Raw genomic sequence first — 27823 nt, 5'->3', positions numbered from 1 at the left:
CCAATTAATAAATAAATAAATAAAATAAAAAAATCTGCTGACCAATAACTCCCCCTTTAATTAAACTCCCAGTTAAAAATCCAGTCCAAACCTTTCAGTTGGAGTAAATCTATATGCAGGGAGTAGTTGGCCTGTGAAAGACTAATTGACTTTGCCTGTATCGCGACTGTATCTTATTGGAAATGTCGGCGCTGCCCTCTAGCGGTGTATGAAGGCATAACAACAACTCCTACCGCACATGCTCAGACAGGCCCGCTTCAGCGGTTAGAGATCTGCCATAAGCAGAGTGCGCCGTCACCTTCAGCCATCTTAACCATGTTGGGTGCCTTGGGACGGTGCTGCAGCGGGGCTCTGCAGGCTCTGAAGCCTGGTTTCAGCTCTCTGAAGACAATCCCCGGGAGAAATGCGGCTCTCTATTCCAGTAAGTAAAGTTTTAAACTGTGGCCGACTGTCAGCATTATGTGTCGCTTGTTACTACAGCCAGTAGATGCAAGCCCGACGGAACAGGCCTGCACCATTAAGGCTCCATTCATTGAAGATCAGTGGGTATTTTAGAAAAACAAAGGATCTAAAATATGAGCGAACCAGTTATTTAGGTATGTTTTTGCTTTAGGCATTTGTCTTTGCTCCAGATATGTCTTACTTCGCTGTCTTCCATGAATGACCTTCGTAAGCGGGTCATTGTTTTGCCACAGACTCTGTGTTCTCGCTGTTCCAAAGTTTTTAGTTAGTCTGTGTGCTTTAGTTACAACAGAATGCGGAAGTGCATTTAAGAAAACCTAAAAATGTGGCAGTATTTTATAGTTTTGTTAATCTGCCTGCCCTCTAGCTGTACTTCAGTTCTTGAACTGAAGTTCTTGAAGCTTCAACTGTTGCTGTCATGTGCTGCTGTCATGTGCTGCCATTCATTTCACTGTCCTTTCAGGCAGGGGTTATGCTGCCCCAGCTGCTCAGGCTTCGCTGGCCAATGGCCGGATAGTAGCTGTGATTGGTGCTGTGGTGGATGTCCAGTTTGATGAGGGCCTGCCTCCCATTCTCAATGCCCTGGAGGTGGCAGGCCGCGAGAGCCGGCTGGTGCTGGAGGTGGCACAGCATCTGGGTGAGTGTGCTGAAATGAGCCAGCTGAACGCTCCAGAGTGAATATTTGTCCTTAATGTCTTTCTTCGTGCGTTCATTCAGGTGAAAACACAGTCAGGACCATCGCCATGGACGGTACTGAGGGTCTGGTCCGTGGTCAGAAGGTTCTCGACACTGGAGCTCCCATTCGGATTCCCGTGGGCCCCGAGACCTTGGGCAGGATTATGAATGTCATTGGAGAACCCATTGATGAGAGGGGTCCAATTAGTACAAAGCAGTGAGTATTGAAAGGATATAAACTTTCCCACCGTCTGTGAATATCTCAGCTTGTGTCTGTTTTACTCAAATAAGAGTTAAAAAGTGTCTTTACTATTAATAGGTTTGACAGATGATAAAGCACACATGGCACCTGTCTTATTCAATTATAAGCATGTTTACAATAACAAATATTACTTGGCAGGACTGCTCCTATTCATGCTGAAGCCCCTGAGTTCACTGACATGAGTGTGGAGCAGGAGATCCTGGTGACTGGCATCAAAGTGGTCGATCTGCTGGCACCCTACGCCAAGGGTGGAAAAATCGGTTTGTCGATATTATTATTATTATTATTATTATTATTATTATTATTATTTTTTAAATCCAATTTTATTTTTTCACACAAGTATTCCCTGTTAATTTATTATTGTGTATGCTTCATTACTTAAAGGTCTGTTTGGCGGTGCTGGTGTTGGCAAGACTGTGTTGATTATGGAGCTGATCAACAATGTGGCAAAGGCTCACGGTGGTTACTCTGTGTTTGCTGGAGTGGGCGAGAGAACCCGTGAAGGAAATGACTTGTACCATGAGATGATTGAGTCTGGTGTCATTAACCTGAAGGACACGACCTCAAAGGTGACAGCCTTTAACAAGTTAGCTGTTAAAACGTATGTAGTCATTGTATTGTAGCAGTAAAAGTTGGGTTTTTAGCTCTGCTGTTGGATTTTCAGTTAAGTTTCCTGGGACTCTTGTGTTATGTTTCTCAGGTGGCGCTGGTGTATGGTCAGATGAACGAGCCTCCAGGTGCTCGTGCGAGAGTTGCCCTGACCGGTTTGACTGTTGCAGAATACTTCCGCGATCAGGAGGGACAGGACGTGCTCCTCTTTATTGACAACATCTTTAGGTTTACCCAGGCTGGATCAGAGGTTTGCAATGGAATAAAAACATAAGTTTTGTTAGACCTAATAGTTATGTCATTTCTCACTTTAATATTTATATCATTATGCTTCAGGTGTCTGCTCTGTTGGGTCGTATCCCTTCTGCCGTGGGTTACCAGCCAACACTGGCCACCGATATGGGTACAATGCAGGAGAGAATCACCACCACTAAGAAAGGCTCCATCACCTCAGTACAAGTAAGAAGTCCCAGGATGCTAATGCTAATTACATGTCAGCATGCTCTTTTTTTCTGGATTATTTAAACTGATTTCTATTGCAGGCTATTTATGTGCCTGCTGATGACTTGACTGACCCCGCTCCAGCTACCACTTTTGCTCACTTGGATGCGACAACCGTGCTGTCCCGCGCTATCGCCGAGCTTGGTATCTATCCCGCTGTGGATCCCCTAGATTCAACTTCCCGCATCATGGACCCCAATATTGTTGGTTCTGAACACTACGATGTTGCCCGTGGTGTGCAGAAAATTCTTCAGGTAAGCTGTATGCCATTACAATTTATTAATAACAAACAATCAATACAAAGAGCAAAAACAAATGACTGTTTCTTTCTTTATTTTTTTTGTAGGACTATAAATCATTACAGGACATCATTGCTATCCTCGGTATGGATGAATTGTCTGAGGAGGACAAGTTAACTGTAGCACGTGCCCGCAAGATCCAGCGTTTCCTGTCTCAGCCCTTCCAGGTAGCTGAAGTCTTTACCGGTCATTTGGGCAAGCTGGTCCCTCTGAAGGAAACAATCAAAGGCTTTAAGAGCATTCTAGGAGGTAAAGTCCAGCACTGAAATAAAAACATTTTTTAAATGGCATCAACTTGGTGTGCTTTTTATAGTAATGGTTACTGATGGGTTTTTTTTCTGTCCAAGGTGAATATGATGCCTTGCCAGAGCAGGCTTTCTACATGGTGGGCCCCATTGAAGAAGTAGTCCAAAAGGCTGAGAAACTGGCTGAGGAACATGCGTAAACAATATCTCTCTGAGGCCGGAAAGTTTTGAGATGAACATTTGTACAGTGTAATTTCTATTTGAGGAACTTCTAACGTGTCATGCTAAGTATGTTTGTTGTGGTTCCATTTCTCTGGAAGATTAAATAAAAAATAAATAAATAAAAAGTAAATTGTGTTGTATCCATGGCTTATTTTCTTCTTTTTTTTCCACCCTTCCCTCGAGATTGTCCACAAGTATGCATACTTGTTCAAAATAAATAAAAAAAACATCATATTGATTAGAAAACATACCAGATGTTTAGCCAATCATGTGACGCAGCTTCCTATTCAGCTCCCTTTCCTGTGTGAGGAGGCTGTCACTGTGTTCTTTGAAGGCGTCGAAATCCTGTGAGGATGAAACATTTGGAACATGTTCTCATCCTCAGTTTGGACGACCATGAAATTTTGCAGGCTGCCTATTTCAATGCACCTCTTTTAGCTTCTCGAACTTTCTCACAGATTGATCAAGAGCAGACCGGAGGGACTTCACTCTTGCATCTTTGTTAACGGCTTCTACTTCACGTGCAAACCTGAAAGTCGAGAACAAGTGTAAGATCGCTCTCATCTCTCTCATGTGTGCTTCAGTCTTTCTGTGTGTGATTCTGGAAATAAATCTCTGTATGCCATGTTGAAGGATATCTCAATTCCTAAAGTTTGTTAAGAAGAGAGAGGAGGCTGGCTTACAGAAGTTAAAATGAAGGATGCACAGGTGCACAGAACTATTTTTACCTTCAGTGTATAAAAGAGGTGAAGCACACAACTGGAATATACAAATCGCAGAGGAAGGAGTCCATAAACTAATTGTATTTATAACTTGTTTCAGTTATTTACGATGATCAAACCTTCTGGCCTTCACTGTCACTGTGATTAGGAAAGGTAGATATACCTTGTCATGTTGTAAATTAAAAGAATCGATCAATATAAAAGATCACCATGAGGACTGCAACACTGGAGATTATAAAGTCCTGCAGTGCTGTAAGTAGCATAACAAAATTTATAGTGCAGATGTTAAACATTCTCATTTGACACTTTAAAGTGATGGCTTGAGGCAAAACTGTGATACTTCTCTAGTGGGAAGGGCTAAGACATGAGGACAGGAGTAGAGGAGAAAATAAGAAAGTCAGTTAAACTTTAAAGTCTTACAGCAATGTAACGTAAGCACTGTTAGTACCTCTCCAGTGCCTCCAGTCGCGCTTTCTTCTCTTCTTTGCATTTTGTCTCCAGGTTCTGGATTTCCTCCTGTTTGTCCTGCATTTAAGAGCAGTTTGTATGTTAATGAAGCCATTCATCCATGAGCATTTGTGTGTGTTTATTAGTTAGAACAATGCTGTTTTTTTATTGACCTGTATCACTTTGCCTCTTTCCATAGAAAGACACAAAAACTTGTCCTTCTCCTTCATGAGACTTGTTATCCTTTCTCTCATTTTGATTTCATTCAAAGCGCGCTGTTCTTCAGCCTCTTGAAGCTGCAGCTTCAGTTCTGTTTGCAGAAAGAAAGACATTATTTTGTAAACTGTAGAGGAGATAGACCTATAGTTTTCTACGCACCTTTGCAGTTGTCCACAGCCTCTTTGTGCTGCTGGTGTGCATCCTGTAGCTCATCGATTAGTGATGTTTCCCTGGCTACATGCAGATTTTCTTGTTCCAGGAGTTCCATCTGGCATCCAACTAATTTCTCCCTTAAGTTTTAGTGTAAAATAATTCAAAGTAAATTAACAACTACATATTTAATTATTTTTATTACTGTTCAATAATGCTTGTTTTTCAATAGTCTGAGATTGAATCTCATTAGATTCAAGCATTAGAGTTAATTAGAGTTAATTACCGATATTCCTTTCTCTTGTGTGCATATTTCTCTGTCAGCCGTTTAACTTCTTCCTCCAGTTTCTGCACTAACACTTGGCTGTCGTGTAACCTCTGTGAGAAAAGCGATTCGTTCTCTGACTGCAGCTTTTCGTTTTCAAGTTTTAACCGGCTGTTATGATTTTTATACTCCTCCATGAAAGCAATAATTGCTTGATTGTTGGCAGCTAAATCCATAAATCTTTTCTCCAGTATCTCTGATTTGTTCCTTTCCTCTTCCAGTTCTTTCTGACAGCGTGCCACTTGGTCCTCATGCTCTGCATTGATTTTCTGCAGGGCTTGATATCGGAGAGACACCTCGTCGGCTCTGTTTTTCAGAATGCAGATCAAACTTGACTGCTCATCTACTCTGGACCTCAACATCTTTTCCTCTGTTAGATCCTCTGTGGGAAGACTTTGAAGTTTCCCAGGTGACTTCTGAATGCAGTCCATATGCTGTGAACAAAGGAAAGAAACCTAATGTTAAAACATGGCAATAACTTCACACCAATCTGACAAGGCAGGCAGCTTGCCCATCCTGAGCCTGTGTACTTAGACATGGTTAATTCAACCTTCTGCTTAGTTAAAACTCAGCATCAAAACGGGGACGAAAAGCAATTTAAGTAATTTAAGTAGTTCAATTCACAATTCAGCAATTTAAGCAGTTCAAATAACCAGCTGACGTGTGGAAAAGCATCTCTGAATGCAGAGCATATTAAAACATTGAAGCAGATTGTCTACAACAGCAGAAGACTATTTTAAATGGGGACAAGTCAGCTGGTGAGTGTATTTAACTCAGGGATGTCAAACTCATTTTACATCGTTGAACACAAACAGCCCACTTCGATCTCAGCCAGTAAAAGTCCAATTTTAGTCAGTGTAAAGAAAAAAATTACTACACATTTAATCATTGAGATATCTTAATACAAGATAAAGAAGAGAAACAGTATGTCTCAGTTTTTCTACATGATAAATAAATGCTGCGTAGTAATTGAAAGAAATCTGTCAGCATGACTCTTTGGGCTTAAATTGTAAGAAGTAAATGTATAAAATTACAGTCTATAAGACAATTAGTTTGGTGTATTGTGAATGGCCATGGGATGAGATGTTTATAATAAGGCAAACTTGAAAAAGCCACCTAATTGGCAGGATTGGAGCCTTCGCCGGGCTGATTCTGGACCTGGGCCTTAGGTTTGACACTCCTGGTTTAACTATTAACTATAGCGGTTAAATGTAACGGACTAAGTCCAATGCTATTGTTGTGGAGCAATCGTACAATTGTTCATAATTTTCTTTAAGTACACTATTGGCCTAAATGTACTTCCGCGACTAAACACTTTTAGGTATTTAACAGTTTTAGATACTCTCTGCGTACCTTAAAAGGTCGCTAGCTCACTTTTTATGTTACCCATCTCTTATTATTCTTTTTAGCAAGTTTCCAATTTATTCACACACTTAGCTCATTTAAATTTATTCCTCATTTAAAGCATTTAAGTAATACAGCAGTACTTACAGTTAAGAATTGTCGAGAAACTAAACTTAGTATTAGTTTGAACTAACTTTTTTGTTTTATTTTTTTAAACACACCTCCACCTCGCTGCCCTCCATCTTCATGTTTTCCTCTGCACTGCTCTGTGAAACTGCCATGTCGAGTTCATAAAATACAGATTTTCAGTCACATTTTTTCCGTACCTAACTTCCACTTGTCGTTGAAAATATCTTAAAAGTCTCGGCAGTTTCGGTTGCGCCGTCGCTAATGGCAACCATCTTTGAACCGCCCTTTCTTCTGATTTCTCGAGTCCCACTATTCGGCCGCATGAGGGCGATGTTGAGCTCATTATCGGCCGCCAACATGGTTAACAGTAGTTTTAAAAAAAAAATAATAATTTTTTTTTTTTTTTTTAATAGTAGCAGTTTTTATTTGTTATTTTTATTATTTTTTTGATAATTGTATTTTTCCGTGGCGTTAAATTTATATATTTTTATTTTGGGGAGATCATTACACCATAATTCCGTTAGTTTACCATTAGATAATCTAATAATCGTTTGACCTCCTTTTGCAAAGCACCGTTACAAAGACTTAACAAAGTGCATTTTTGTCGTCATATGTGCCAGAAACATGGTCCTTGCTCGGGCTCTAACCAACCATACTGGGATTAAGCTCTCTGCCTGGGCCTTCTTGGACGCCCTAGAAGGCCTTTTTGTAGTTGCATGTTTTTTTTATTTAGTCGCCCACTCTTTATTTTTTCCCCCAAGAACCAGTAGGCACCCATTTCAATCCCTAAATCAAAGTGATAGCCCGCTGAGAGTGAAAAATCACTGGCACTGGGACGAGTCGGACCTTACTCGGCATTATGCAGATTCCAGGGCCCAGAGGGATTTATTCTGAGGGCCGAGGCTGGGTTGGGGGAGCGGCTGTCCTGGCCTTTGTGCACGCCCCTTTTCATCAACTAGCGGGCCAAGAAAGACAGAGGAAAGCAACAGCATCCCAGCCCCAGTCCTTACAGCTCCTCCATCTGCACAGCGGAGCTGGACGGACCAGCCAGGATGTGGAGAGCACTGCTACTTAAACTATTTTTTGTCCTTATATGCTGTGTTACATGGCACCACTCTGAAGGTAAGTACTGTGATTTTTTTTAAACTTTTTTTCCCCCTCTGTCCACACAGGATGTTAGCTGAATGACTCATTGAGGAACTGCATAGCTGTTGCGCTGGAGTGCACTTGTTGCACATAGAAAAAAATATGAGAAAACTGAAAATCAAACATATTTGATGGAATTTAAAGAGCAAAAGAAGGTGGAAATAGTATTGTTAATGATTCAAAAAGCCTTCGTTTTAGTGCCTGCACTCAGGATGATACTGTATTTTTATTTATTTATTTATTCAAATTTAGCCACCAGGTAAAGTAATTCTGTCTGTGGCGCTAAATGCTTTTCCACATAGTATTACTTTAAAGGTTGAGCACAAAGCCTTCCTCACACCGATTGGAAGTTCTCTTGAGGAACTTTTGCCTGAGCTTTACTGTTGCTAGGTAACAGAAAAGAGCATGTGACTTACAGGCAATCTGCGAGGACTGTGGGCCACTGGTACAAATCTCATTCAGTGGAGCAGATTTTACGCTGCAAACCCACCGATTCGGCTCAGATTCCAGCTTTCTAACGCAAGAGAGAGAGGGAGACACACACACACACACACACATGAAAAAAAGCTCACACACTGCTCTTTATACGTGACAGTCTCATGCTTGTCTGTTGTGTTAGGAACACGGCTAAGATCTTACTTCTCAAACTGTAATCTGCTTTCTTTTTGCTCAACCCTTAGTATGTAAGCTCCTTACTGTGAATCAAGCAACTAATTACAGTGCAGCTGCTGCAGAAAGGAATCATTTCTAACCAAGAGAAGAACAGTTTCAAGTTTTTTTGTTTTTTAAATAAACCTAAAGTGAGGCCAATGCTACAGCTTTTTTATTTACTGTTATGAAATATCCTAGACCTATTTCCTTACCTGCTAAAAGGCTGAAAATGGGGCCTGTCTATGTAAAAAAACAAACAAAAAACAAAGACAATATAACTGTACCGTATAACTGAGACTGTAGCATGTTAAAAAAATTCACTTGGCATTTCCTTTGAATCTTGGCAGTTGCATGCAACTTGAAGATGAATTTTGCTGATGACAGCTGAAGGGCACAAAATGATGACTTGAGAAAAACAGCATACGTCCAGCAAACTTAGTCAGCTTGTGCATGTCGATCATTAGCTTGGATTAGTTGACTGCTTAAATATTATTTATTTATCTTTAACCTGAATTTATGAATGACCACTACGTGTTAAACCATATTGCTGGACATTGCCTCCCTGGCTTCCCTGGGCTGCTTTGTCACTTAGAATATAAGATTGGTGGTAGCTTGTTTTACTGTGAGGGGGGCAGGGTACTTTCTAATCTCTTCCTGATCCTCCACAAAAATCCTTTAGTTTGATAACTGTTTCTTCCAGGACCTTCTGGAAAACATTATCCAGGCCTTGAGCTTGATACTACTACTGAATGCTTACACTGGCATTAATAGCTAACGTGACTGTTTGAGAAGATTTCATGGTGCTGGTTTATTAACTATTATCTGCCATTTCTGCTGTTTTGGATGTGTTTTGTCAGCAAGTTGAGCTGTTATCTCCAATTATCATTTACCAGGAAATCTTAATAGCCTATTATGCACATAGTGCAAACTTTAATAGCTCTATAAATGGCTTTTATTTAAATATACTAACAAACAACATGCAAACTGGAAGACGTAGATTACAGACTGAAACCTATTTTTAGTTCCAGTCTGTAATGACGTTAATAAAAATGTTTTCCTTCTTGTTGAAACTTTTCGAGACTTTTCAAGCTCAGCCAGCACGTGCACCTTAAACCTTGTGCCCGTGGCCAAGCGTCTTTCCGGTGTAGGAGCCTAAGTCTGCGTGCAACAGTAACACTGTGGGAGAAACTGGAGCACAGTTGACACAAATTGAGAGCAAATCCTTTTGGTAGCTCCCCTGTTAAAGTCCACGTTAAAGACACCAAGGATGGAGTTTAGCCTCCAACCAGCTGCTTCGTGAGCTCTGACACACAGCACAGAGGAGAAGTAAGATGTCCAGTAGCTGTGTTATTGCGTCGTGACAACTTAATTTATGATTCCTTTCACTTACTGTTTTGTTGGGGCATGCATCAAAAAGCTGAGCATTCCTCCATTCCAACCAGACCAAGGCTTTATTCCTCGCCCTATTTATGCCTTCCTTTTGTTCACATGCCACTGCCAAAGCTGCCTTGTTTTTTGTTTTTTTTTAGCCGTTTTTGAGTGTAGCACTAAGAGCCAAAGTCACTTGTTTGGCAATTGACTGCATTCTGCTGCATTGATTTCCATATGAAATGGGCAGCAGCACTTCGCTCTGACAGCGTTTCATGCTGCCAGCAGACGTTTTCTCAACTTTTCTCCGCTCACATCCATTGAGTGCAGAGGGCTGCACCAAAACAAGACGGCACTGATGAAAGCGTGAAGACTTCTTTTGAGATACCCCATGTGACAAGAAAGAGATGTTTCACAACAGCAGTGGACAGACAAGTTTTTTCTTTTTGTCAGAAGGTGGCATATAGTATGTTCTACTCTGGTTCTGCAGGTTGTGAAGCTTGCTTTCCTCTACCTTTTTTTAGGGCGACACTTCAGAGTTACACATTTGCATCACTGCTCACACCTCTGTTGTGCCATTGTAATTTCACAGAGGGATTTAAGGTGTTTGGGGGGCTTCATACAGAGGAAAATTCCACTCGTGCGCTTCTTTGTCGGGCGTTCTTATCCTCATCCTCGGACAGAGCAGCGCTCTTTCCTGCTGTGGGTTTAAGTTGCTAATTAGAAAAGACAAAGCCAGAAGGAAGGGGAAAGGAAAACAACAACATTACACAAAAGCCTCAGCTAAAACTCTCATTAGAAAACACTCATCATCACCGCCCCCGCACACACTCACTTGAAAAAAAGCATTCTTAATAAGACCTTTGCTTTGTCCTTGCTTAATTTTGACTGACTTTCTCAGTTTAACAACATAATTTAAGGATTTACAAAAATGCTCTATTGTGAATGTAAGAAGAAACCTAACACAAGATAGTGCTGTTAAAGGTTCGGCATCAGTGCACCGTATCTGTCACCATTCCCAGAAGTAATGCTGTCAGGAAACACTGGCTGCATTTGAAAGCATCCAGTAGATTGGTTTCTTCCTGGCATACTGGCCTTTCAGGTGTCACTGTTTGCATTTATAGCTTCTATACACCTCTAGAGTTTTTTCAGCGGTAGAAGAAGTACTCCAAATACTTCTCTCTTTAAGTAAATAAGGAGAAATACATAAATGTTATAAGACTTCATTGCAAGTAAATCTTCTGCATGGAAATTGATTTCAGATAAATGATGTAATGTAGTGCCAGCAAGATGTAGTCAAAGCAGAAGGCTATAAAAGAAGTGGTTGCCTTCCCTGAGTTAAGTATTGCTAAATGTGATATCATTAGATAACTAATTGTCAAGCATCAATGGGTAAGCAGCATGCTACTTGCTTTTATATGCTTTCAAGTCCCTGAGTGAAGCATAATGTCACAATAAAAATTGTCACCTTAAAGTGTACTTACTTACAAATCACAATTATATTCTTAATTAAGTCTTAATGAAACATTTTTTTCTGAAAAATCACTTTTTTAAAGCTTCTTTTAGATGTTTAAATTGATAGGATTGCATCCAGTTTCACAGTGAATGGCAATAAATATATTTTTGTTATTATTTATGATTCTTTTTTCTTTTTTTGAAACTCCTAGTTGTCCTGCACAGACAACACTTCTTTTTATCAGCGTATATATGCTGTTTTTGTTTAATAGATTTAGTCTTTTCGCTACTTGTGTCCTGCATCCAACGCTTCTTCCACGCTATAGTTGAAACCTCTAGGATCATTGACTTGTAACAACGACCTCCTTTGAGCAAGTTTGTGAGCAATTTTATCATTAGTAAACTGAGCAGGAAAAAAGGTTTTCTTCCTGGATAGCTGCTGGCAGAGTTAAAAATGTGGCCCTTTTTTTGTTCAGTTGGTTGTAAAGCAGTTAATTGGAGACAAGAAAGCAACCTACACAACTATTTTAGTGCAGAAGCACCAGCAGTGACCACACAACTGCTTTAGAAGCAATCTATCATTAAAATAGTCCATAACTCAAAGCAATGATTAACTCTTGGTGCTAAATATAGTCTGTGTTTCCTTTAAATAGCATTTATTACCGTCACTCAACTGCCTGCTGGCTTTTCTGACCTTGCAGACACCTTTTCACTCAGCTAAAGCTGAATTGCAACATAAAAATGTTTCCTTGTGGCCAAAACCATTATTGTGAAATTGTAAAGGCATGATATAGGTTACTAAAGCCCTGGATTTTAGATAAAAACTGTCGATTTTTAAAAATTCTCAAGAAGGTATTTGATCAAGGGGGAACGTTGTTTTCAAAATGCTGGATAAGACAGGACAGAGACAGACCCCCAACCCTGAGCATGCACCACCAATCACCACCTCACACTTCCTCTCATAAAGAATTTGGGTTGAAATGGCTGCGGTACCACCCAGTACCAGTATTTATTCCAATTACATTTCTGACTGGACAGGAAAAGCATGCACCATAAATCAGGCTGTCAAAGAGCCCATCAGAATTGCACATTCCTATTTGAACGGGGTCTGATGGAGTGCTCTGCCTCTGAACTATGCTGCTTGAATCAATCTCTCCTGGTAAACGTCAGGGAAGGTAGAGCCGTGGTACCTTATCTCTACCATTGCCACTCAGTGAGAACATCAAAAGGAAGCTTGGGAAGAGCGCAGTGAAGGTTGTGTAACTGTCGGTTGGATGGCTGGCACGTTTGTCTCCAAGGCTCATCAATGCTGTTTGCAACAGACTATATCAGAGAACGCCTACCCTCCCTCCCCATGGCCTGTTTTTCAAAGCATATATAAAAGACATTTGATTCATAATTTATTTTTATATATTTATGTTTTGTTTTGGACAGGATGACAAACAGGAATACAACTAAAATTGAAATTTAACATAGAATGCACATTTTGGGGAAAAAAAAGCTTAAATTGAACTCAAGCTGTGATTGCATGTAGGATGTGAATTGGGGCAGTTCCGCTGCGGGACAGGTCGATGTATCCCCGGTGACTGGCACTGTGACGGGACGTCAGACTGCGTCGATGACTCTGATGAGCACGACTGCCGTGAGTTACTTATGGTTTTAATATTTCATGTACAATGCTTGTTAGATTTGAGTGTTTTTGGTGGTGGAAGAAATTAAACTAAATCCTGCTATCGATGAAAATATATTGCAATAAAGTGTGCACAGTAATTAGCAACATTAGTGTGGTTACAGCTAAGCACAAGTAATTAAAAACTGCGCTTGATCAGCAGTAAAATTTGTACTTCTGGATTTCATTCGGCAGGCGTAAGTAATGAAATGCTCTGTCTCACAGCTCAGGTAACGTGTGATAGCAGCCATTTCCAGTGTCTGAGTGACGGCGAGTGTATCCCAAACCTATGGGTGTGTGATGATGAGGAAGACTGTGAGGATGGCTCAGATGAGAGACAGCACTGCCGTAAGTATATTACATCATTATCAGATTATAAAGGGAGCTGTTCAGTGATTAAGTAAACCTGTTAAAAAAATACTTAGAATGAAATATTTGAAATAATTTGAATTCTTGCAACATAAACTATGGCCATGTGGGATTGAACATTGAAATGTTTACGAATGACCCCCCCACATAGTCTGTGGGACTGAAGTAAGGTACAGAATCTGATGACTTTTAGGTCTCTTTATCTACAATAAAATGAAATTTGAACTCACATAGTTCACATAGATGAATACAAACTCTTTTTTTTATCTCTTCCTAGCTGGAAGGACATGCACCAGTGGCCAGTTCAGCTGCAGTAATGGTGCGTGCATCCCAGGAGAGTACCAATGTGACCGTCTGGCAGACTGCTCAGATGGTTCCGATGAGAGAAATTGCCGTAAGTCTTCTCCAAGGTGGTTCCCCCCCACCTTTTTGTTTTTTTTTTATCTCAGGCTCCTGTGGCATTTTAATCAATTTGTTAAGATTAAGAGGCTCGCTGACTGACAGAATGGACCACAATATGCTTCTTGTTGTCAGAGGTTGATTGCAGATTCTTTGGTGGATTAGTCAAGCTGAAGTTCAGCTGCTATGCCATTATTGTGCCGACATGGTAGTCTCGCAGCACTGCACACGGTGGTAATCTCACAATTGCATAAAGAATGCTGTGGCAACTGCTGGTGCTATGGTGGTGCTGTTAAATGTTAGTCCCTTATCCCTCCTATTCACAGAGCTTTTCACGTGTTAAAGGCTGAAAAGAGCACAGTTGTCAGACTGATTTAAATGCATAACATTTGCCTGATGATGGGTTAATCTTACAGATTATCCCGAGTGTACACAGCTGAGGTGTGCCAATGGGGCCTGCTACAACCGGACCCAGAGATGTGACCAGATACTTGACTGCCGCGATGGCTCTGATGAGGCAAACTGCAGTAAGGAGACACTCAATTTTGGTGCTAATGCGTCAAGTGAAAGACGTTTTTGGATCTTCCAAAAATGCAACCAGAAACATGACAAAATCACCAAATCAAGTCCTTTTTTTGTTCTCTTTCTGCTGTGATTTCTTTAGCACAGCGCTGCAATGCGGGCCTGTTTTCATGTCATAATGGGATGTGTGTCCCTCAACGCTACGTCTGTGACCACGACGATGACTGTGGAGACCGAAGCGATGAGCTTAACTGCAGTATGTGGCTCCTGTCGCTGTCACCGTCACTAATTACTGTTATTTTGGTGCAGATAAACAAATGTCTTATTCTCCCCTTGCTTTGCAGCATATCCTACATGTAGAGGCAACTACTTCACGTGTCCCAGTGGCCGCTGCATCCATCAAGTCTGGCTTTGTGATGGAGAGGATGACTGTGAAGATAATGCAGATGAAAAAGGCTGTGGTATGTGTACAGTAGTTAAAAAATCAGTCAACGTTTATCTGCTTTATCTGTAAAATTAGAATGAGAAGCCTTGGTACTTCAGCTGGACAAATAGCAGTGAAAGGGGTAAGAACTGGAGCTGTGTAAACCTGATTCATCTTTAGTCACCATGGTTGGTTTGGCTTAGAGTGATACTATGCCTGTGCTCCCTTAAGTGTGGTATTCAAATGCCTCTTTGTGGCACAAGATTGTGCAGCCCCCCAAAGTGCTTTAGAATTCCTCCACATGGCTGTGAAGAGTGTGTGTTTTTAAAGGATGGGCTGCAGAAGCTCTCTGAGCCCCCATGTGACCCCCCTCAAAGCTCCACTCCTTTACGTCAATTTAAAGTGACAGCCATTTCCCGGACAATGACCCAGCCACAGTTTTCTTTAGATCAGAACCACTGAATATCTGTTTGATTCCCAACAACTGTACCACCTTTAAAACTTTTTCCAGCTCTGTTTTTTTATTGTTGCTTTCCTTTTCTGTGTATAATCCTGCAAAGTGGATGAATTTCTTTTTTATCTACAGATAATGTACAACGGGAGTGTTACCCAGGAGAATGGCCATGTCCATCTTCTGGCCTGTGCATCCCCTTGGATAAGCTTTGCGATGGGACGCCTAACTGTCCAGATGGAGAGGATGAAACTAACACCGCCGCTGGACGCAACTGCAGTTAGTATCAACACAACTAGTGTTGTGCACAATTGAGCACACATAAGGAAATCACAAACGGTGTCACTGAAGAATATATCAGCAGTCAGGTTTCTTTTTTGGTCAGGTATTTGGAGATGTGCCTCCCTGAGCTGTGAGCATCACTGCCATGCTTCTCCTGATGGTGGAACTTGTTCCTGTCCTTCTGGATACATTGTCAACAGCAACAACAGTCGCACATGTATAGGTAGATACTGTAGCTATCACTAACTTCTTTGACTAGACATTGGTATGGGTGAGTTGGGATTTTTTAATGCTTTTCACTATGACAGAAATGTATTTCTTTTGCTATGTTTCTAAAAGCCAAACATGTGAAGTTTATGTTGACATCTTGATGCACCAAATCATGTGATGGTAGAAGTATGAGTATATTTTGAACTGTTGTTTTTTTCATGGTGATGTGATTATATGGAATACATCTTTAACAGCTTTAAAAACCATAGATTGGGTGCACAAGTTTTCATTTATTTTGGATTTTCTCTATTCCACACAGGGTGAAAAGTATGCACACAGGCTCAAATATATACAGTGGTGTGAAAAAGTTTTTGAGTTTCTGATTTCCAATGTTTTTTTCTGTTTGACACACTTAAATGTTTCAGATCATCAAACAAATTTAAATATCAGACAAACATAACACAAACAAACACAAAATGTAGTTTCTAAATTAAGATGTTTATTATTAAGGGGAAAAAATCCAAACCTACATGGCTCTGTGTGAAAAAGTACTTGCCCCCTAATCCTAATAATTGGTTAGGCCTCCCTTAGCAGCAACAACTGCAATCAAGCATTTGCGATAATTGGCAATGAGTCTTTTACAACACCAGGGAGGAATTTTGGCTCACTCTTCTTAGCAGAATTGTTTTAATTCAGCCAGGTTGGAGGATTTTTGAGCATGAACCACCTTTTTAAGGTCATGCCACAGCATCTCAGTTGGATTCAGGTTTGGACTTCAACTAGGCCTCTTTAAAGTCTTCAGGTTGTTTTTCTTAAGCCATTCAGAGGTGCTGGTGTGTTTTGGATCATTGTCCTGCGCGTCAGCTTGGGTTCACGAACAGATGGCCAGACATTCTCCTTCAGGATGTTTTGGTAGACAGCAGAATTCATGGTTGCAATTACCACAGCAAGTACTCCATGTCCAGAGGCAGCAAAACAGCCCCAGACCATCATATTACCACCATATTTCGCTGTTGGTATTATGTTCCCTTTCTGAAATGCTGCGTTAGTTTTATGCCAGATGTAATGTGACGCACACCTTCCAAAAAATTCGGCTTTTGTCTCATTGATCCTCAGAGTATTTTCCTGAAAGCTTTTGTCTCGTCAAGATGTTTTTATGACAAATGTGAGAGGAGTGGTTTTCTTCTTTCTCCCATGGATGCCATTTTTGCCCAGTCTCTTTCTTATTGTTGAATCTTGAACTCTGACCTTAACTTGTGACATGTGAAGCCTGTGGTTCTTTAATGTTGTTCTGGGTTCTTTTGTGACCTCTCGGATGAGTTGTTGCTGCGCTCTTGGAGTACTTTTGGTAGGCTGGTAACTCCTGGGAAGGTTCACCACTGTTCCAAGTTTTTTCCAGTTGTGTATAGTGGCTCTCACTGTGGTTCAATGGAGTCCCAAAGCCTTAGAAATGGCTTTGTACCTCTGTATTATAAATAAGTGTCTGTTACCATCAACAAGCTTTTTGTGTAATTTTGTCTGCATATTTGACCACTCTTCTTTGCAGAAATGGTAGAATACATTTTAACTGGTTTCCTAGCAAAGACTGAGATTTTAAGTGTAGCCCATAAACTTTCAATAGGGAAGACCATTCCAGAATGTTAATGTTAGCCTGCTTTATCCTTTCCAAAACCAGTTTTGATGTGTGTTTAGGGTCATTGTCCTGTTGGAACACCCAACTGTGTCCAAATTTTAACCATCTAGATGTTTATCTGAGGTGAAGCTCAAGAATTTGGAGGTTGTCCTCCTTCTTCATTTCATCCACATTGTGCAGTGTATCAGTACCACTGACAGCAAAACAGTCCTAGAGGATGATGCTACCACCACCATGCTTGACAACTGATACAGTGTTCTTAGGTTGGAAAGCCTCGCCTTTACTTCTCCTCTTGTCATTGTGGCCAAATAGCTCAATCTTTGTCTTTGTCTCAGTCTTTTGTGCTTATATAGAGTCGTTCAAACGGATCATCTTGCAACTTGTTTAGAAGTCATGATCACAACCAAGAACTTAATAGACTTCGGCCTTGTCAAATTGAAATACATTGTAGAACCTTAAGCACCACTTATTAAACAATCTAAGTGAATGTATGTGTATATTTGAGCCTGTATGCATACTTTCGACCTCGTGTGGATTAGAGAAATTTCAGAATAAATTCAAATATATGCATCTAATTCTTGCCTAATTCTTTGGCTCTCCAGTGTGTTTGTGTATTCAAATAAAACAACCAGAGTTTAGTCCTCACTTGCTGATACTGATTTCTGTTTAAAGATTTTGACGACTGTTCTATGTGGGGCGTGTGCGACCAGCTGTGTGAGGACCGGATCGGCTCCCATCGTTGCAGCTGTCGAGAGGGCTACATCCTGGAGCAGCACAGATACTGCAGAGCTGATTCCTCTAGTAAGTGTCACTTTCACTCTGTTTAAACAGTTTAACATACATAACAAATGTTCACATTTTGAAGGTTCGAATGATCTAGCCAAATGAGGTCTATTAGCATAGACACCTCTCCTTTTTGGCAGCTACTGCACACATTGTGCGAGTTTCTTTGTGGTGCATTGTTGCGTAGTAAATGTTGTTGTAGTTTGTCTCTAGCCTTTGTGTAACATAGAAAGAGTGTTGTCCGAGAGGCTGACCTCTGTGCCTTTGGCTTTAGTGAGAAATCTGTGTAAAAACTTTGGGTGCGTTCTTTTCTAAGGTTTTGTATTTTGTTTCCCTTGCAGCTGGAGTCCCTTCCTTGATATTTTCTAATGGCAGAGACCTGCTGATAGGTGACATCCATGGCAACAATCTGCGCACTTTAGTTAATTCACAGAACAGAGGGATTGCAGTGGGAGTCGATTTTCACTACAATCTTAATATGATCTTCTGGACGGATACCATCCAGAATAAGGTATTTTATAAAGAACTGTCACATTCATTGTTTTGTTTGAGCTTTTACTTCTGTGTTAGTCATTCATGTTTTAGAATGTAAGACCAATTTCTTGTTTGTGCAAATGCTCGAGTTAGACTCGCACTGGCCAGGACCAAATTCTTTCAGTCATCCTATAAGATATCAGCAATGTTGATACTATAATAATGGGATAGCTGTTGGCCCCATTGTGGCTGGGTCATAATGAAGGGGAAGTAGATATGGAGTGGAATCCAAATGGCCTAATCTTGAAACCTGTCTGATAGGCTGGTATGATGTTCACATACCACAGTGCAATTTTTGTAATTCAATCCTGTAGGATCTAATCACGCAGTATTTGTTTTCAGTGACACTGTCCATTAATGTGGATTCTTTGGCTGGGTAAAATGTCTTTGTTCAGATTATGTCTTGGCTTGTCTCTGCTTTAAACTGTAGCCAATTAGCTGAAAGGGTGACACTGTGCTTGAGGAAGTACTTTTGCTAAAGTAAAAGTAGCAATACAAAACAAAGTGAAAGCGTTAGATTTCAAACCATACTTAAGTAAACTAAAAAGAAATAAAGTGTATAAAGTATTTGTTACATACCAAAATAGGCTTTGCCAGTATGCAACCTTTTACATTATACCACTGGGTTTTATTACTGGTATGACCAGCATTTTAACATTGCAGCTAGTTTTTCCTGCACAGTGTTACCCAGAAAGGATTTAGTCACAGCATGAGAGGAGTTACCCACATTGTGGCAGACAGGGTTTCATTTCCTCAAACCTAATAGAAATTTTTGCTGATCAAATGCTTAGAAATAACTGTATAGATTTCTGTTGATAAGGTGGCATTTTTCCTTTACTGTGTTTCCATTGCAGGAAAAACCCAGGTACCCTAGTAAAAACCGTGGTTTACTCATTATATATATTGTGTCAGTAGCTTAAGTATACAGTCATTATGTCATGATAGGTTTTAACGTTGTTCTTTGTTTTAAAGTAACCACTACCTACAGCTGATAGATGAATGTAGGGGATTAATAACTTCATTCATCTGAAATTCGAATTTCATTTAAGTACAGTTTTTTAAATATTTCTTTTCTCTGTTACTTCTCACCTCTAAAGCTAGAACAATTATTCGCATGAAAAAGTTGATTTTCACAGGGCTCTATGCCATGATTAAATAGCTTGTAGACCCTCCTTTTGTAGCAATAACATGGAGCAATTGTTTTTTGTATGACTTTATCAGTCTGTCACATTGTTGTGGCATTTGTGGGCACTGATTTATGTATGGCTCTTGGTATGAGGTGTTTGTGTCGACATGCTGTTTTCTTTTTGCTAAGTACGGTGCTCTACATTATGGCCAAAATCTCCATTTTGGTCTCCAGATGCAGCTTTGTGAACATAAGTGATGTTACTGTGTTTCAAGGGAAGAGGTTTTTTCCAGGCAACCCTTCCAAATGAGTCATACTTGTTCAGTGTTTTTCTATTTATGCTGTCATGAACTTCAACATTTAACATGTTCACTTAGCCCTGTAGAGTCTGAGATTTAGCTCTTGAGTATTGGTCTGTTTGACCTTGGGGTAAATTTGCTGGCATTTGCTCTCATGAAGATTGTGGTATTGTGTTAACACACACCTGAATGCTACAGACCAGCAAACTGAAAAAGCTTCTGCTGTTATAGAAGCGCTCACACGTGCTGATGATCAGATAATCATTAGATTAGCAGCACCTGGCTGTTGCTTACCCTCTTGATTCCTATATAAGCAGCAAAAGTGTACTTAGTTTTTCGCAGTATTGCACAGAGTCCTGTGAAAACTTTCTCACATGACTGTCCCGCTGACTGGGCATCTGTGAATATTAGCCACTTCCATGGCAGCATGTCCGATTAAAAGTAGGGAGAGCACAAACAGGGCATGTGAATGCAACCGGAAAGGTTAAACTACCAGGCTATTTCCACATCTTCAGTTTCTCTTTAAACAGGTCAGTTGAAATCCTGCTTTTAAGACGTGTGGATCTTGTTTCAAATGAAGCAGAGCTGCTAAAAGCAGTGCCCGTCTAACCACCTGCACACTGCCAAGTTTTCCAAAAATCTGTTGAATTCATAGTAATGGGAGACAGAAACTTGACAGAAATGTCAAAAGCCAGAAAACTTAAATAAGCAAACATACACTGTCTGATGCTTCCTTGACTCTTGACTGTTCTAGACTGCGCTTAAATCAGCGTACTTGTCAAAGCTTAAAGCTATAACTGTATTCCAGTATGCAATCCACATTCATACTGACTTTAATTTCAGTGGTGACAGACAAAATCTTGGGCCTATGGTCTTAAAAATACATACATAAATAAAAAATAAAGCTAATATTAGGGTTTACTTTAATGAAACTGGACAAGCATTATATTTAGATTCACTAGAAAACAGATGAATGAAGCCTATAAAATGTCCCTATATTTTTTTCGTAAAGCGTGACCACCTAAAGACTGATATTCTGAAAACAATGGCATCTTTTGTGTACAGGTGTTTTCCGTGGATATGGCCGGTTCCAACATGCAGGTGGTTTTAAATGTATCAGTTGACTACCCTGAGAATTTGGCAGTGGATTGGGTGAACAATAAACTGTATGTAGTGGAGGCCAGCGTCAACAGGATTGACATGGTGGACTTTGATGGAAGTAACCGGGTCACACTCATCACTGAAAACCTCGGAAACCCTAGAGGACTGGCGGTGGACCCCACTGTCGGGTAAGCACATCTCCCAGTTTCCATTCATCTGTGCTTCCATTCCCAATCCCCACATTCAGTATCTGTCGTGCTCCATTGGCATGGAATAATGGGGTGGAGGGGGGGAGGCAGGTGAGATTAGCAGATTGCCCTGGGTGGATTAGTGAGGAGCAATATAAGTGATGACCCTTATTGTAATCCAATAGTATAGTTCATGGGGGAAGGAGAGCCAGGTGGCTACAGAGAAATTGCTTATCCTAAATTAATGTACAGCCACCCACGTTGGACACATATAGCTATTCTGTAGATGCTGGATTTAATTAAAAGAGGAAAAGCCTTTAATGATTTCGTAGGAGTTTCTGTTAGACTATACATGTGCTGTACTTTTTGTATGTAGAAGCTGTGATCTAATAATCCCACTTCAATATATTCCCCTCCTTTCATAGGTATATGTTCTTCTCAGATTGGGAGTCACTGAATGGACAACCGGGCCTGGAGCGGGCCTTCATGGATGGAACCAACCGCTATGGTATCATTAGCAGTAAACTGGGCTGGCCAGCTGGTATCACACTAGACATAGAAGCTAAGCGCGTCTACTGGGTTGATAGCCGCTATGACTACATTGAAACTGCAACCTATGACGGCTTGCATAGGTAAATAATCAATTAATCAAATGCAACAAGTAGTAAGATTTTTCATTTATATATTCTAATAAATAAACGTCTCTAATGTTTTTCTGATAGAAAAACAGTGGTTCACGGAGGTACTGTGATCCCTCATCCATTTGGCATCAGTCTGTTTGAGCACAATGTCTATTTCACGGACTGGACCAAGATGGCTGTGATGAAAGCCAACAAGTTCACGGATAGCAGCTCTGAAGTGGTTTACAGAACATCTCAGACCCCACATGGAGTAGCAGTGATACATCAGCTGAAGCAGCCACAAGGTAAGACCATCAGAGAGACAAATCTTCATTACGATGGTCCCGATGCAGCTCATACTTCTCACAGTTCCTACTAATGTAAAGTATAAGTATACCCAGCTTATATAAGTTTTCCAGTAACCTGGATTGCTTTCCTTTGTGTCCAGTTCCAAACCCTTGCAGTGTAGACAGAGGTGGATGTGAGCAGATTTGTGTCCTGAGTCACAGGAGTGACAATGGAGGCCTGGGTTACCGCTGCAAATGTCGCATGGGCTACGACCTGCATGCTGATGGCAAGCGATGTTTAGGTAAGAGATTATTTCTGTGTTTAATTGTTGCAAGTTTTTTTTTTTTTTGCAGACTTCAGTATGTTTCTTGGTTTAAAATGCCCCAAATAGTGTGTATACAGAAATCAACATGAGTTTTATACTGTTTTATACTCAGCTCTGTGTCATTAATGCCGGTTTTCTTTAATCTTGTCTGCTGATGTCAAACCCACAGCCGTGAGACAGTTCCTGCTGTTCTCCAGCCAGCTGGCTATAAGAGGGATCCCCTTCAACCTCTCTACTCAAGAGGACATCATTCTCCCTGTTACTGGATCCCCCTCCTACTTCGTTGGAGTGGATTTTAGTGCTGAGGATGATGCCATCTTCTTCTCAGACACAGCCAAAGATATTATCTATAAACAGAAAGTGGATGGGACAGGTGAGCATCTTGTCTAGCTGGATCTAAACTTAAGATATGGCATAGAAAATGAAAAACATAATAGCCTTATTATGTTTGCACTGCCTTCCTAGCATGGAGCTCTACCACATGATTTTCCAGGCTTACCCTGGGAGTTAAGGGGGTGCTCAAGAGGGCCAACTGCTGCTATGGGGGAGGGAACCGACAGGAGCACAGATCGTGTAAAATAGATCATATTTCATACAACTGATATCAGCCTAAAGACCTGAAAATAGAAATAATAAGGACCAAGCATGTTTGTTATGAAGTCACTAAACTATTACCTAAGCTGTGAAAGTAGCTACTATGTCATACACACACACACACACACACACACACACACACACACACACACACACACACACACACACATACACACGCACAGGAAGAAAGAAAGAAAGAAACACCACTGCTCTGATCAGGGGTGTTGTTTTTGGAGTTGCTCTAGTTTTTTCTGTCCGGTCCGGAAGAGGAAAATGGAAGCTGACAGCCTATTTATTTAAATGTGTTCCTCTTTCATCTCTGTGTTAAACGGTGCTCTGACTGCTTTGATCTGCACAGGCAGGGAGGTACTGGCAGCCAACAGAGTAGACGGAGTGGAGGACCTGGCTTACGACTGGATTTCAAAGAACCTCTACTGGACTGACCCCCGATATAGAAGCATATCCGTCATGAAGCTAGCTGATAAGTCCAGGAGGGCCATCATTCGTAACCTCAATAACCCCAGAGCTATTGTGGTGCATCCTCTTATTGGGTAAATCACTATAACATCAAAGAATTGTTAGTATTTTTCTGTCTGTTTTTCCTTAAAGCAAATTTATGCTCACCATTACATGTACCAGGTAAATTGTGAAGACTTTGAATATCTCATCATTTATAGTGCATAATAGCATCAAAAGATTCTGAGAATGTGAAGAAATTTAAGTGCACAAGGCCAAAAATAGCTAATAACCCTGATAACTTTGGACTCTCAAGTGGCACTGTGCTAAAATCAGGCATGATTCTATCATGGAAATCATTGCATGGCCTTCAGAAAACTTCCATAAATCTCTGTCTGTGAACACAGTTCACTGTACCAGCAACATATGCAGGTTACAACTTTATGATGCAAAGAAGAAGCAATATGAGAACATGATTGGGAAATGCCTCCATCTTCTCTTTGCCAGGGCTTTACAGTGGACTGAAGGAAAACGTAAAACTACAAGTTTGTCCATCTAACCTTATGCTCTAATGTTCTTGCACTAATAAATTGCCTTTTTCTATACTAGTAACTGTAAAAACTGCATTCATCTGCTGTTCACATAAATTCGCACATTTTCTGAGCCATTTGGTTTCTGTGGAGCTCACATTTGCTGTGTCTCTTCATGTCATATTGTCCCTCATGTGAAATTAAAGATTAAATTAAAAATACTCTCACCTTTAAGTCTGCAGGACATGGTCTCATACAGATACGAGGCATAAAAATGCCATGCAGTCCCACGCAAAGTGCGGTCCCTGGTCACCCATTCATAAAGTATCCACAAATTAAACTCTGCCTTGATAAAAAGAATGATTATTTAGGACAAGCTGTTATTTCCTTTGGCCTCAAAGTCATAAGGCCTCTGTGCCCAACAGCTGAGATTAGCTGATTATGTGAAGGGCAGTATTGTAATGAAGACTAAGAAGTTGGCTTAAACAAACAAACAAACAAACAAACAAAAATGCTCTGCGTTGACAAAAGTTCAGATAAACATGTCATGCAGTTTGATGTTTAATGGTTTTGCTTAAGTGGGAGAATTTCTGAATTAAATATGTCATGCTATTCATTTTCTTCATCAGGTATATTTTTTGGACTGACTGGTACCGGCCAGCGAAGATTATGAGAGCTTGGGGTGATGGGTCACATGCGCTGTCTATCGTAAACACTACTCTTGGTTGGCCAAATGGCCTAGCTATCGACTGGAGGTGAACAATATACCATTACTCTTTTTTACCCATAAACTGTTGCTCCTATAAACCACTCTTAGCTTCAATGTGGCTGTTGATTGTAAATTTATATTTCTTTGTTTTGTTGACCTCACAGTTCTATGCGTCTGTATTGGGTGGATGCATTCTTTGACAAAATAGAGCACAGCAACTTTGATGGACGGAACAGACTTTCTTTGGACCGCATATCCCAGATCTCCCATCCATTTGGGCTCACCATTTTTGAAGGTTAGGCATCAGCTTTAAGTTACCCTGTTATCAAGTACAATATCATACATTTGATCTAAATGATGAGTGAGTTTTGATTACTAAAAACTGTCTTGTCTTGCTTTGATGATGATCATGTTAAATGGACAATTGTTGTTAGCAGACGTTGGTGAAAGCTGAAGTAACTGTGGCTGTGCTCCATTTCTCCTGTCCCTTAAAGGCTATGCATATTTCACTGACTGGCGCATGGGAAGCATTGTACGTGTGCGCAAGACCGACGGTGGGGAGATGGTCATTATCAGAAGAGGCATTAGCGGCATCATGCATGTCAAATCTTTCAACTCCAACTCTCAGATTGGTGAGTACCTTTATTCACTGTTCTTCTCACTCCACTTGCCATGCGTAGCCTCAGCCTGCAGTTGTCAGTCATATTCCTGTTAATTAGCCTCCACTCCTCTTCTCAGGTTCCAACCTCTGCAACAGGCCAGCAAATCCTAATGGAGACTGCAGCCACTTCTGCTTCCCAGCCCCAGACTCGCAGAGGGTGTGTGGCTGCCCATATGGCATGAAGCTGTCGCCAGACCAACGGGCTTGTGTGGAGGACCTTTCCAATGAGCCCCCCACACTGCAGTGCGGGGCCAACTCTTTCTCCTGTGGCAACGGCAAATGCATCCCAAACAGCTACAGATGCGATGGTGTTGATGATTGCCATGACAACAGTGATGAAGTCAACTGTGGCATTAATAGTAATGCATTTTTTCTTTAATTTAGTTGATTATATAATCCCACATAAACCCTACAAAAGAAATCTTGCCTTCGGGTTTTTACTCAACTTAGGTTAATATGGTTTAAATGAAAGATTATACCTTTTATCTTTTGTTTTAGACACCACTTGTTCCCCCTCTGCGTTCACCTGTGCCAATCAGCGCTGCGTGCCTGCAGGATGGCGCTGTGATGGGCAAAATGACTGTTTTGATAACAGCGATGAGATCAACTGCCCAACACACGTGCCTGGAACGTGCCCTGCCAATCAGTTTACCTGCGCCAACCACCGCTGCATCCCACACACCTGGCGTTGCGACACTGATAACGACTGTGTCGATGGTTCGGATGAAGTTGATTGCAGTAAGTGCTGTTAAAGAAGCTAACAGTTTAACACGAATAGGATTTGCTTAGAGATTTACACACAATACACACAGGAAAGTAACTCATATGAATTCTGTATGAGTTTATCAGTTTCTCATATAATTGTGGTGGAATTTTGCCCACTCTTCTTTACATCGTTGCTTCATTTCACTGGGGGTTGCAGGCATTTGTTTATGCACAGCTTTCTTAAGGCTCAATCACAACATTTCAGTCAGGTAGAAGCCTGGACTGAAATGCTTGATTTCAGCTCGATTCTTTTAGCCATCCTGTTGTAAATTTGCTGCTTGATTGATTTGTAGCATGACTCGATTTTAGCTAAGCTTTTGCTGTCAGACAGCTGTCACATTTGACTCTAGAATACTTTGATTTTCAGAAGTGTTGTAGTCAAGTCAATGGCTGAAAGATGCTGAGAGCTGTGGCTTTAAAAACAAGCCCAATTCATCACCCTTCCTCCACCATGCTTGATAGCTGGAGATGTCTGTACCGGTATGCTGTGTTTGGTTTGCCCAAATATGGTTCTGTGCATTGTGGCCAAACATCTACACTGTGGTTTCATCTATCTGACAGATGTTCCAAAAATGCAATTTTGCAAACCTAAATCATGCCGCCACGTTCATTTTTTAAAAGGAGAGGCTTTCTCCTGGGAACCCATACAAGCCACACATGTGCAATCTTTTTCTAACTATACTCTCAAGAAATATAACATTTAAAATGCTAAGTTAGGCCTGTAGAGTTTGAGATGTAATTCTTGGGCATTTGTATTTCTAAGTTTTCTACGATTTCACCTTGGGGTGAATTTGATGAGATGTTCACTCCTTGGCAGATTGCAGCATTGTGTTAACAGATGAGCAGCTGCAGCTGCAGATGTGCAATCTGGCAAAACCTCTGATACTCACAGACCATCAGTTAATTAAGTGCATTAGATTAGCAGCACCTGCTTGCTATTTGCTCTTAATATATATAGAACCAGTGAGGTTGTATTAGTTTTTCACAGGATTGCATAGAGTCCTCTGAAAAAACTTTCTTTACATATATATGTGTGTGCGAGTGTTAAAGCTAGTCAGTAGGCTAGTGAAGATTAGTCTTTTACAAATATTATTTTAATGATTTAACTCCTCAGGCAACATGCACATCGACTCCCTACCAGTCCCAAGTTCCCTAATAAGAACCTGTTTATTTCTTCGGAGAACACTGACTCTTTTGTGGACTCGCTGCACGTTGCCACTGATTAGATTTTGAAGAAGCATGGTTGTTTTTCCTCTTAAAAATAACATAGTTTAAAGCTAAGACTTGTACACTATTATATGCATTGGCCAGTAATGTAAGAGATTAACTCACAGACTCATGTTCCTTTCTAACATTTTGCGTTGACAGATCTGGGAAACACGTGCCATCCGGGACAGTTTCAGTGTCCAGACCACCGCTGTATAGATCCTAACTATGTCTGTGATGGAGACAGGGACTGTGTGGATGGGGCGGATGAGCAGGGATGCAGTAAGTAGCGTTCTAGATTATACACAGAGTTGCTAGCCCCATAAACTTTGCTGGTTTAGTGTGGTGCTTACTTGCAGTATGCCAAGCATTGTGTTTAGAGCACATGTGCGTGTTTGATAAAATCAGTTTAATTTCATTTTGCCTGCAGTTATAAAACTAATAATAT

At 40.7% G+C, this 27823-nt stretch overlaps 3 protein-coding genes across 7 annotated transcripts in view; 2 read left to right on the top strand and 1 right to left on the bottom strand.

Annotated features, from left to right (window-relative positions):
- The first annotated feature begins 264 nt into the window (after positions 1-264).
- LOC116322964 (ATP synthase subunit beta, mitochondrial-like) lies at positions 265-3415 on the top strand. The gene is made up of 10 exons (XM_031743212.2): positions 265-421; positions 926-1099; positions 1180-1354; positions 1538-1659; positions 1784-1968; positions 2100-2258; positions 2345-2467; positions 2551-2763; positions 2856-3057; positions 3156-3415. The coding sequence occupies exons 1-10, from the start codon at positions 316-318 to the stop codon at positions 3251-3253; spliced, it is 1557 nt and encodes a 518-aa protein (XP_031599072.1). The 5' UTR covers positions 265-315; the 3' UTR covers positions 3254-3415.
- zgc:172182 (coiled-coil domain-containing protein 89) lies at positions 2826-6910 on the bottom strand. 2 transcript variants are annotated; one of them, XM_039600471.1, is made up of 8 exons: positions 6809-6910; positions 5100-5572; positions 4823-4953; positions 4618-4754; positions 4446-4522; positions 3705-3804; positions 3527-3620; positions 2826-3017 (listed from the first exon to the last, which is right to left on the bottom strand). In XM_039600471.1, exons 2-7 carry the CDS (start codon positions 5567-5569, stop codon positions 3534-3536), a joined length of 1002 nt encoding a protein of 333 aa, XP_039456405.1. In that variant the 5' UTR covers positions 5570-5572; positions 6809-6910; the 3' UTR covers positions 2826-3017; positions 3527-3533. The 2 variants fall into 2 exon arrangements, with proteins under 2 accessions (XP_039456405.1, XP_031599074.1); XM_031743214.2 differs by having other exon boundaries at positions 6704-6905.
- Positions 6911-7573: 663 nt separating this feature from the next.
- Positions 7574-27823, top strand: part of lrp2a (low density lipoprotein receptor-related protein 2a) — a 54451-nt gene continuing 34201 nt past the window's right edge. For 2 of the 4 annotated variants that reach the window (XR_005608684.1, XM_039600248.1), the window contains exons 1-23: positions 7574-7733; positions 12766-12873; positions 13126-13248; positions 13547-13663; positions 14085-14195; positions 14333-14446; positions 14535-14651; positions 15201-15344; positions 15451-15570; positions 17863-17991; positions 18315-18484; positions 20998-21221; positions 21647-21853; positions 21944-22146; positions 22290-22430; positions 22624-22827; positions 23407-23599; positions 24664-24789; positions 24908-25038; positions 25238-25375; positions 25482-25763; positions 25903-26142; positions 27538-27657. Coding sequence is in view for 3 of the 4 variants with exons in the window: in XM_039600248.1 (XP_039456182.1) it covers positions 7664-7733; positions 12766-12873; positions 13126-13248; positions 13547-13663; positions 14085-14195; positions 14333-14446; positions 14535-14651; positions 15201-15344; positions 15451-15570; positions 17863-17991; positions 18315-18484; positions 20998-21221; positions 21647-21853; positions 21944-22146; positions 22290-22430; positions 22624-22827; positions 23407-23599; positions 24664-24789; positions 24908-25038; positions 25238-25375; positions 25482-25763; positions 25903-26142; positions 27538-27657 (3532 nt within the window). In the remaining variant the exon portion in view is untranslated. The remainder of the gene's footprint in view (positions 7734-12765; positions 12874-13125; positions 13249-13546; positions 13664-14084; positions 14196-14332; positions 14447-14534; positions 14652-15200; positions 15345-15450; positions 15571-17862; positions 17992-18314; positions 18485-20997; positions 21222-21646; positions 21854-21943; positions 22147-22289; positions 22431-22623; positions 22828-23406; positions 23600-24663; positions 24790-24907; positions 25039-25237; positions 25376-25481; positions 25764-25902; positions 26143-27537; positions 27658-27823) is intronic. The other 2 variants (XM_039600247.1, XM_039600246.1) reach the window with 1 other exon arrangement.

The sequence above is a fragment of the Oreochromis aureus genome, linkage group 16, assembly GCF_013358895.1.
Source record: "Oreochromis aureus strain Israel breed Guangdong linkage group 16, ZZ_aureus, whole genome shotgun sequence".
Classification (NCBI taxonomy): Eukaryota; Metazoa; Chordata; class Actinopteri; order Cichliformes; family Cichlidae; genus Oreochromis; species Oreochromis aureus.
This window is presented reverse-complemented; position numbering and strand designations above follow the sequence as displayed.